We start from the raw sequence: 11,087 nt of genomic DNA, 5'->3' as shown, positions 1-11,087 counted from the left end.
GGGAGGGAGGGGGAGGCGCGTTCGCACCCAGCAGTGCGGGCCTGGGCAGGTGATGGAGCAGCGGGGCAACAGCTGGAGAGCACGAATCTCTTTGGCCAAACCTGTACCAAACAAACGTGCATATGCGTATATACCTTCAGGCCAGATGCAGAGGGAACATCTGTAATGTCCTGTTTTAATATCTTATTAACAAATTAGGAGGGGGGCCGGCCTGGTGGCGCAGCGGTTAGGTTCGCATGTTCTGCTTCAGCGGCCGGGGTTCGCTGATTGGGATCCCGGGTGCGGACATGGCACCGCTTGGCAAGCCACGCTGTGGTAGGCATCCCACGTATAAAGTAGAGGAAGTTGGGCATGGATGTTAGCTCAGGGCCAGTCTTCCTGAGCAAAAAGAGGAGGATTGGCAGCAGATGTTAGCTCAGGGCTACTCTTCCTCAAAAAAAAAAAAAAAAAAGGAGTGACTAGGCTGTGGTGGTTCTGGTTTGAAGTCAATCAGGAGATTGCATTCAAGATGTTGGCCTGGGCTGCAGTCATCTGAAAGCTCCACTGAGGGAGGATCTGCTTGCAGGGAGGCTGTATTAATCATGTTTTTTCATTTTCTGTATTTTGTTTTGACATCTTTTTTTCTTAAAGATTGGCACCTGAGCTAACATCTGTTGCCAATCTTCTTTTTTCTTTTCTTCTTCTCCCCAAAGCCCCCCAGTACATAGTTGTATATTCTAGTTGTAGGTCTTTTTGGCTCTGCCATGTGAGACGTTGCCTCAGCTTGGCTTGATGAGCGGTGCTAGGTCTCCACCCAGGATCCAAACTGGTGAAACCCTGGGCCACCGAAGCAGAGTGCGCAAACTTAACCACTCGGCCACAGGCTGGCCCCTAAATTCTTCTTTCAATACGTTGTCTTCTCCATGTCATCACTCAGTCACCTTTATAAATTAAAATCCCTTGAGTACAAATGAGTCAGAGATGCATTCCCATGGCTGGCAAAGTTGGTGCTGGCTTTTGGCTAGAGGCCTTAGGGCCTCTCCACAGGCTGCTTAAAAGTCTTGATAACATGGCTACGATTTCCCTCATAGCCAGTGATCCGAAGAGATGAAGGCAGAAGCTGCAATGTCTTTTATGGAACCTTGGAAGTCGTATGTCATTCCATAATACTCTGAGTCCTGCAGCCCAGTTCTGAGTTGGTGTGGGCTGAGGTTCCACAGGGCATGAATTTCAGGAGGTGAGGATCATTGGGGGCCATCTCGGAGGCTGGCTGCCACAGGACATCATGGAAAATATTCCTTGCTTTTTTTTCCTCCCTTCCTTCAGAAGAGAATAAACAATTATACCCACCAACCTCTGCCCCCACCATAAGCAGATGTATCTGCTAAAGGCAGAGGCACAAACTTGATTTTTCAGAATGCAACTTCGCTGACATTGCGAAGAGGGATACTAAGTGCCTAGAACAAGCTCCTCTCCCTCCCTTCCCCATCACATCAGTTTGGGATTAAAGATAATGGAAATGCATTGTTTAGGATTTAACAATACTACAAATGAGCAATCTCTTTAACAAGATTATTGTTGTAAATGTAAAAATATTCCTTAATCATCAATCCTCTTCAGAAAACAGTTTCAGGAAACTTATTCTAAAACAGTTCCTAACCAGTGTTTGTTTGGGGTCAGAGGACCCTTTGAGACCTGATGAAAGCCACTGGATTCTCTCTCTGACAAAAATGTTTATATGTAAAATTTTGCAACCTACTTCACAAGTAGCTGGATGGAAATTACTAGATTTCCTTCTTGCTTTCATGTCTAGGCTTTAGGAATTATTCATTCTACACTTTTGGAGCATGTATGTTAGGGCACTGCTGTGGGTGCAGGGGCATCACACAAGTTCCTGCTCTCTAATGAGGGCAATCATCAGAAAACAATCTGATATTAGTTTAGTTAAGGACAAGTTAAAAAACAGAATGTTACAGTGTTGGGGGAAGAAGGAAACATGAGATGGGGTAGCTAAGAAAGGCCCTAAGGAAGTGATGCTTGAATTAAGGCGAGCATGAGAAAACCACCAGTGCAGTAAAGGAATACCAAGTACAAAGAATCTGAGACAGGTTTGGAATGTTCAAGAAACCGAATGTGAAACACTCAGCAAAGAGAACCTGGTGGAGAGGTAGACACCGGACAGACAGTGGAGGCCATTAGGAGCAGAAAGAGCCATGGGAGAGTTTTTTCAGGTGATTTCAAATTGATGCTCTGCTCTCTGAAGACTGATGACATAGCCGTAGGGACTGAGCTTACACTTGAGTAGACTGGACACTAGGGATGAAGATCCCAGGAGCCCCCACCCCACCCCATTTCTTAGGGCTCTAGTGGGTAAGCCCTAGTTTCCATTTAGGTGGAGGCTGAATTCCTTCATCTCCCTCTACCCCCAAATTATGTCTTTTAGAGTGTGATTATAAAGATACATGTCCAACAAAACAAAGTACAAAGAAGAAAGTTAACTACTACCTCAAACTCCACCACCCACCAGTATGAAATTGCTTGGAGTGGGGTTATTAACATTGGGAGGAGCTGGGGCACTGACTGGCCCCGTAGGCACAGAATAGGCCTTAGGAGACAGGGGGATTGCCAGCCCTTCTAGCAATGCTTCCTACCGGAGGGGTACACTGACCCAAGCCAGCCGAGAGGGAACTAAATATAATCTATGCTCACTAGAGTGACCATTACAGTACCCATTTATTTGTACTTTGGAAGAAAATTTCTCAAGCTGAAATATCAGGTTCTCATGGTCCTTACCCTTAGATAAAAAGTAGATGAGGTGGGTGAGGTGGCAGTGGCTTCAGTCACCACCACCATTCCTCTCCACTGTCTAGCACATGCTGAGGGCTACTCAGAGCCCTAGTTCTGCAACAGTGATCCTCAGCTAGGGGTGACTTTGCCACCAGGGAATGCATGGCAATGTCTGCGGGGAGGGAGTAAGACTGCTACTGACATCTAGTGGGTCAAGGCCAAGGATGCTGCCAAACATTCTACATCACAGAGGGCAGCCCCTTACCACAAAGAATTATCCAGCCCCAGATCCAATAGTGCTGAGGTTGAGAAGCCGTGTTCTAGAGTGATAGCAACACCTCAATGATTAAGTCTGTACAAGACATTGTGAACTACCAGAAATCATCTGCTGGGAGGTGATCGCTTTTCCAGATTCTTGGTTAAAAGTTTGAGAGGCTGTAACCATTATAATGCTAAGCACTTCTTCATTCAAGTATTAGCTGGATACCTATCAAGAATGACACTCTTTAAATTGAAATATGAATATATTTCTTTATTAGGACACTCACAAGAATGACATATTAGCATTGTCCTTCTGATGTAATAAAGAATATATACATCTGACCCACACCGTGGCAGGAAACAGGGGTAGGGCTCTCAGAGCTGGTAGTGTCCACTGAAGAAATCTCCATCCACCAGAGAGGAGGTTTCCTTGGATTCCATCATCTCTGCTGCAGCTTCTATTCAGGTCTCCATGACTTGCCCAGAATCCTCCATTCCAGCACCAGTTGATGTTTTCTCTTGCCACTCCGGACTCCTTGAAGACTTAGGCCAACTGCCCCATGTCTCATTCGCCCAGGCCACCTCTGGAATTCTGCAGCACATCTCTTTGGTATGCTGCTACCCTAGCCCCCTGCCACCCTCAGGGGCAGGGCTGGAAGTTGAGAGGGGGAAATATATTGTATTACCAGAAGCAAACAGCAGGGGTACATTAGCAAATGACACTTGGACATACACCTAACAACCTCACAGAATACATGCTCCCTCCCCAAATGCTATATAAGCCCCTAGAGAGCAAAGGAAACCCCTCAGTCATTTCAACATGTATGGAATGATTCTGTATGCCAGCCACAAGGGATACAAAGTGGGTGGCATTTACTTCCATCATGCTGGCACACAGTAGCAAAGTTAGCGCCTGGAAGCTGGAACCAGAGCTCTATCCTGGCTCTTCTCTGCCTGTGAATGGTATCACCACTCTGCTTCACCCTGTTCTGCGCACTAGCTCATTTTCAGGGAGTGGAAGGGGATGTTTCGGGTGGGGGGATGATGACCTGTAAATCAAAACAAAAATAATACAAAAATGCAAAAACCAGATTTAGTACTACAATATTTTATATCAGGAGAAGGTAGCTGGAAATACTACATGCTAAAACAGACAAAACGAGACACAACTTCTGGGGGAGGAGTCAGTGGGAAAAATGTAGCAGAGGCCTCAAGTTTAGACTAAGAGCCTTTCAATGGACTGCTGAATTGACTGGATCTGCTGCTTCAGCTGTGAGCCTTCTTTGATGGTGACAGAACAGGCAATGACAGGCCTGGAGACCCCACAGGCCCGCCCCAGGGCCTGCTTGGAGCGCACAAACACATAGGGCACATTCTTGTCTTCACACAGCAGCGGGAGGTGCAAGATGATCTCCAGGGGCTCGGCGTCTGCAGCCATCACAATGAACTCAGAGATACCTCTGTTGAGGGTTTTGGTGGCTGTGGAGGGAAGGACAGAGACCAATAGGTGATGTGGGGTTTGGGCAGGGAAGCTACAACAAAGCAACTTGCAAGGAAAAGATACACAGGCGCAAGATAGCTGGGCAGAATCCTCAGGCATAAGCCATTCTGTGTGTCCCGTAGCAGCCTTAGGAAGTGATAATGGATTCAAATACCAATGAGTCATCCTCAATGCCTTTCTCAAACACATCAATTTTGTCAAAACACATCTTGAATGAGACCACTTCTTTCCGCTCCTCTGCTGTCACACTTGTCCAAGTCACCACCGTCTCTTGCCTGGTGGACTGAAACAGCTTTCACACAAGCTCCACCAGCACGAAGCAGTGTAGTGCAGCATTTTCTCAAACTCTGATCAAGGATGAGGGTTTTACCATCCCAATCTGCCGCGATCAATTCTTCTGGAAAGCGCACACCACATGCAACTCACCAAACAAGTTCAACACCCCACAGCCTTGTTCAAATGCGTGTTCCTGACTGCTAATCCCTGTGGCCCATCTCTAGCCCACAACTACACTCTGCACTAATGCTGGAGTGATGGACAAAAGAGCACAGATTCGAGAGCCACCCGGCCCGAGTTCAAACCCTGGCTCTCATTCTCATTAGAAGGTAAATGTGGCAAATGTGAACAACTGGTGGATCGAAAAAAGTTCTTAGTCTACTAACCTTTAGCATCTAATGCCAAAATGCTCCTCTAAATCCTCCCATTGGTCCCAATTAGTAGTATCCAGCCCTCTTTCCATATTGGAAATCTAGATCAGAGATCCCAGACAGGGACAGTGCCTTTGACACTCTCCCTGGAGCACTCTCTGGCTGCCTTACCCTCATTGGCTCCTTTCCGAAGCTGCTTGTAGTTACACGACTGCTGAACAAGGTCCAATAGTTTCTTGGTGAGGTGGGCGTCTGCAAGGGGGTAGGCCTTCGGATTTACATCAGCCTCAGTCTATGGGGGGAAATCAAAGCATCAGTCAAACGGAACCAGAAGTTGTTCCAGACAAATCACAAAATACTTTAATCAACATTGATCGAGAGACACAACGGTCAGCTTCCCTGCTCCCTCACCCTCAAACACACACATCTAATAACTGATACTGGCCTGCCCACTCTCAACTTAGAAAAACTGAAACATATTAGCATAAAAAAAGAGTTAGCAATTACATAGTCCAGTAATGTATACTAAAGCTTACGTACTTTTATTTGCTTCTCTTTAGCCTAATACTTAGTAATATTACAGCAAGTCGATTATAATGGGCTCCCATGGCTCAGTATCCATTTGAGTCACATGGGGGTAATCTTTAAATCTGAATTTCCATACTCCACTCCAAACTTACTGAATCAAAATTCAGGTATAATTTATAGAAACGGAGCACAAGTTCTCTCTCTCCATTTAATATTCAAATCACCCTCTGTTCTCAGCAAGAATCCTGGTTTTCAAAACATCAAAATATTTTCTCATTTATTCGACCCTACAATACACACAAAATGGCTTCAGAACTGCTATTACCAATACCGCCTCTACCAACAACAAACTCACCCAAGTCAACATTTCTTTCTGTTCTTAGAATCTATCTATCTAACTAAAGCCACCCAGTCAGATGCTGTGAGGAAAGATCCTTGTGGTCAGCAATTTGATACACAATTAGGGTTCTTTTGTATTCAGCTTGCTTAAAAAAAAAATTCTTTAAAACTTGACTTTTCAAATATATAAAACATCTACCTGGTTCCAAAGTCAAAGCTATGCTAGTGAGCCAACAGTGTTTTGAAAGCTGGTGAACAGCAAAGCATTTATCCTGCCTTTCCTATACAGACAGTATCCAGGTAAGCAAACAGTAGATGAGAAGTTTCCCTTGTATCGTTATTCCACATAATAGAGGAATGATACAATTAAGTATCACCACCTTACAACTCATATTATCAATCCAGACATTGATTAACAGCTACCAACATCACAAAAGATACCACGTGATGATGACCCCTCTTAAAGAACAAAACATCTATGATCAAGTAGTCTTGGGGGAAAAAGAAAATCTGACCAAGCATTTGATTCCAATACTAGATATCTGATATTAAGGAATTATTAAATTTGGGGGTATTATAGCAGCATTGTGGTTGTTAAAAATCCTTATTTTATAGATACATACTGTAATACCTATGGATAAAATGTGATGTCACTGGGATTTGCTTCAAAATAACCCATGTATGGGGCTGGCCCGGTGGCGCAGTGGTTAAGTGCGGATATTCTACTTTGGCGGCCCGGGGGTTTGCTGGTTCGGATCCTGGGTGCAGACATTGCACCACTTGACAAGCCATGCTGTGGCAGGCGCCCCACATAGAAAGTAGAGGAAGATGGGCACAGATGTTAGCTCAGGGCCAGTCTTCCTCAGCAAAAAGAGGAGGATTGGTAGCAGATGTTAGCTCAGGGCTAATCTTCCTCAAAAAAAAAAAAAAAAAAAAAAAATCCATGTAGGGAATGAACTGATTGGGATCTCACCTATTCCATTTCTTCCACTTCATTCCCACCTCTGGAGTTTAACCATTTTCATTAATTTCTCATTTGTTTTCCATGTGATTCTTTTTACAAATATGTACTTACATGTGAGTATATGTTAATGCTGTATATATAATCTGGGTGCAGCCTCCCAGTACCATCACGTACACAAGTGGTTTGTCTGTGGTGGTCCGGCTAACCCTGGGTTTGGAGGCGGCACCGCGGTTCTAGGCAGTGACCCACTGGGGGCAGACCAGGCGAGAACACTCACCATTGCATCTGCCCCAGTGGTCTCCTGCCTGAATACCGTAAGGACATGGAAACGACCCACCCGTTGGGAGCAGGAAGTGACAGGAGGCAGATTGCACCAAGACGCCTGGTCCCTAACACATCACGATGGGTGAATTTGTTATGGCCCCAGGGTGAAGAGGAATTAGATGAGGGCTGGAGGAGTTCCCTGAAGAAGTGGGGAAGAAAGGTCTCATTATTTGTCTGCTCTTCTCCATATATTTTAGAATCAGCTTTTGAAGGGCCACAAAAAAAAAAAAACACCACCCCTGCCGATTTGTAGATTTAATGTAATCTCGATTCAGGTAAAACACCTTTAAGATACAGAATCTGTCAATCTATTTAAACAATTATACTTAATTTAGTGCTTTTAAAGAAACCGTTACAATTTCTCCAACAGGTTTAATATCTTTTTGATTTACTCCTAGATACTTCAGGTTAAGAAAATTCACTTTATCTCCTAATGTACCAAGAATTTCTTCTTTTATAAATGAACTGGTGGTGAATCCTATCAGATTTTTTGTACTGACTCAGATAAGTAAGACTTTCTTCCTCTTATTTTTTTTCCCTTAGGATTTAGGGTTTATTTTCTATTTTAGTAATTTCTGCTTTTGTTTTTTTCGGTTCTGTCTACTTTCTTTGATGTTATTTTGTCCTTCTGTTCTTTTCTTGCCTTTTTCATCCCTTTTTCCCAACATAAGCATTTGCGGTTCCAAGTACATCCTACGTGCTCTGGTATGTGGTATTTTCATTATTGCTCAGTTCTGTTTTCAAATTTCCATTGTAATTTACTTATCTCACCCCTAAGTTCTCTTATATCTTCTTTTCAAACACTTGGTACTGATTTCTAATTTATTTGCCTTTTGGTTGGAAGAACACAGTCCGTATTACTATCAATCTATTTAAGTTTGTTGAACTTGTTTTATGGACTCAGTAGGTGGCCAATTTTCATAAATGTTGAAAAGTGCCTTCTACAGTTGTTGGGTGCAGTATTCACTAGATTCACTACAACCCTAAGATTAAGTTTATTTATAATATTGATCAAATCCTCTATTTCAATACTGATGTTTTGGCTTCATAATTTATCAATTATATACTTAAATTATATATAATTGCCTATTTGTGTATTTCTCCTTGTAATTATGTCATTTTCGTTTTAATCATACCTTATTTTTTAGACACTATCTTTACGAATGCCTTTTGCCTTAAAACCTCTTTCTTTCTCATGTTTACATAGGCTACACCACACTGTTTAAATTGGCATATATTTTCCCTTCTTTTTACTTCCATCTGTCTTTTAACTGGAACACTTAATCCTTTTCTATATTTATTTAAGTACTGATATACTGGGTTCCGATCTTCCTTCATTTTGCCTTCTATTTGTCTCAACTGTTGTTTCTTTTTCTTTCTTTCTTTCCTTTGGGTTATCATTTTTTCACTATTCTTCCCTCTACTGGTTTAGAGTTATACATCATTATTCTTTTGGTGGCCACCTGAGAACTCATAACACATGTCCTTAACTTATCAAAGTCTAATGCTCATCAACACCATCACCCTCCTCCTAAACAATAAAGGACCCAACAACACTCATTGCAATCATTCCTCAAAAATATAGTTTTAAATATGTCAGTATTTCCATTGTGGTTCCAACAGCCCATCTCTGGAATTTAGGATTCTCAACTCTCAACATCAAGTGCATAAAAAGGGAAGACTTCAGGAGCTTTGCTTAGTGGGTATTTATTCATCTTTTAATTTTTTCAACGGTTAATTAAATGAGTGAATGAATGAAATTATATTGCTAGCTTTCACTCCTAGCTTGATTGGTTTGGTCTCCCTGTACACCAGACAGCCCAAACCTGCAAAGTTTTGATTTAAAAACAAATACGTTGTGCTCACTGACTCTCAACCAAGTATCAGGACGAGTGTTTAACATGTGTTATCTCATCTAATTTAATCCTCACAACACCCTCATGCATTGTTAACTCCATTTTACAGTTGAAGGAAATTTCTCTTAAGTTCCACCTGAGACCATCCAATTCCAAAACTTTTCTCGGAACTGCCTAAGATGAGCACTGGTTTAGAAGCTTCAAGTTCTACGCTCAGCCACTCTCTAGCCTCAAAATGGGGGGGGGGGGGAGGGGGGGAGGCGGGAGGGAGGGAGTGAAAAGGGGGAAAGATACCCGCAGGGATCCAAGCTCCGCTGGAAGGATTAAACCTCACTATGGAAGTGGAAGCGGTTTGCAAACTCTTCCCTCCTTACCAAGTGCCAACCAAAACTAGCTACCAGGCTACACGATGTGACTAAGAGTTGGAGACCACCGAGAGTTCAAAGGAGCTGCACGTGGTGCTACCAGGACCTCTGATTTCTGAGACTACCGCCTCGCAGGAGGAGCCTTTCCTGCACTCCAGGCCAGGGTTCGGGCTCACTCCACATTCCCCAGAGCCCCCCAAACGTCAAAGGCTCCTTTAAGTCCCTGGCACGTGTAACAAGCGGCGGGCACCAGGCGCAGACCCATGGAGATCTCTCCCGCTCCTGAACATCAGCAATGGGGAGGTGGGGTAGGAGGAAGTTGATCCCAAACCAGGGTTCCACATCATCCTCTAGCGACCCCCAAAAGGAAAAATAAAAAAGATGGAGCCAAGTTTTCACGTCCAACTTTCTACTTTCTCTCACGTGGGTTGATTTCTTTCTCCCAGGCCGGCCCATGCCCCATCCACTCACCGAGGCCTTCGGCCATGCGCACAAACTGCTGCAAAGCCCCGCTCGATCACAGCAGTTGGGACCCTGAGGCTTCGGGTGTTCCCTCCTCGGGCCGGGCTGTTGGGACCCACGGCTGCGCGAGTTCTAACTCCGGGCCGGGTGGCTGGGACTCGGCGGCGGCCGGAGCTCTAACCCCGGGCCCGGCGGACGACACCGCGCACGTTCCAGCCCCCGACAGGCCAGTGAGCGATCGGAACCCCGAGTCTCCGGGTTGCGGCTGTTGGGCCAGAAGCACGTACTCACCATGGCTGCGATTCCGCGGTCTCGCCACCCTCGGAGCGCAGGCGAAGTCAGAACTCGAGCGGTCTCCTGGGCCGGAAAGTCGCACAGAAGCAGTGGAAATGGCCGCGCGCGGCAGGAAACGGAAGTGACGTCACCGCGAGCCGCCGGCCTTCACTCCCTGAGGGGCACCCGAGGGGGATGCGCTTTAGTTGTGGGCGAGGTGGTACTTTTTGCTGTTTTTATTATCATTTTACTATAAATTATTGGCGGAAACAATGAATTAAACATTCAGAAAATAACACCAAAACAAAGGTTTTAATGGTGTCCTCATTCCATTGCCAGTTTATCTTTGAGCACATTCTTGTGCTTTCACAATCATCTTTGTGACCCTACACTGGTGAGGGAAAGGTATGGAGGTGATAGGTAATCCTAAATCTTTTCCTTCATATTCAGAGATCCTTGTTAAAATTTCTGAGGGAGAGTGGAGTCCACTGGAAATGGAATTCATTGAGTAGGGAATTCAGGAAGAAGAGCAGGTTTGGGGGTGGGGATTGAGTTTCTGTAAGGTTGAGTTTGGAGATGTCCTAGGACACCCGTTTTCTTCTGGCCAACATACTGCTCTTTTCTCTATGTGCTCTCAATAGACTTTATTTAAGGCTGGACTCATGCCTCACTACCTCTAAGAGGTCCTCCCTGTTCCTTATGGCCCTTTGTCATCTCTCTTCAAGGTGATGCCAGGCACATCTTGGGACCATTTGGTTCTAGCCAAAACTAGACCATTATGGGCTAGTTCCAGTTAATTCC

The 11,087-nt window shown here is 44.6% G+C and overlaps 1 protein-coding gene across 1 annotated transcript; it reads right to left on the bottom strand.

The window, feature by feature from the left end:
- Window positions 1-3,277: 3,277 nt before the first annotated feature.
- On the bottom strand, window positions 3,278-10,430 carry SNU13 (small nuclear ribonucleoprotein 13). Its single transcript, XM_014868457.3, has 3 exons — window positions 10,305-10,430; window positions 5,347-5,467; window positions 3,278-4,506 (listed from the first exon to the last, which is right to left on the bottom strand). The coding sequence occupies exons 1-3, from the start codon at window positions 10,305-10,307 to the stop codon at window positions 4,244-4,246; spliced, it is 387 nt and encodes a 128-aa protein (XP_014723943.1). The 5' UTR covers window positions 10,308-10,430; the 3' UTR covers window positions 3,278-4,243.
- Between the last annotated feature and the right edge of the window lie 657 nt (window positions 10,431-11,087).

Source organism: Equus asinus, chromosome 4, assembly GCF_041296235.1.
Source record: "Equus asinus isolate D_3611 breed Donkey chromosome 4, EquAss-T2T_v2, whole genome shotgun sequence".
Taxonomy (NCBI): domain Eukaryota; kingdom Metazoa; phylum Chordata; class Mammalia; order Perissodactyla; family Equidae; genus Equus; species Equus asinus.
Note: the sequence above shows the minus strand (reverse complement) of the source record. Positions and strands in the feature narration are given on the sequence as shown.

Bases quoted from the DNA above. Each gene is read 5' to 3' on its own strand.
- SNU13 (XM_014868457.3), bottom strand. The intron at 4,507-5,346 runs GTAAGGCAGCCA...TTCCCTCCACAG, and splicing joins TCGGAAAGGAGCCAATGAGG to CCACCAAAACCCTCAACAGA.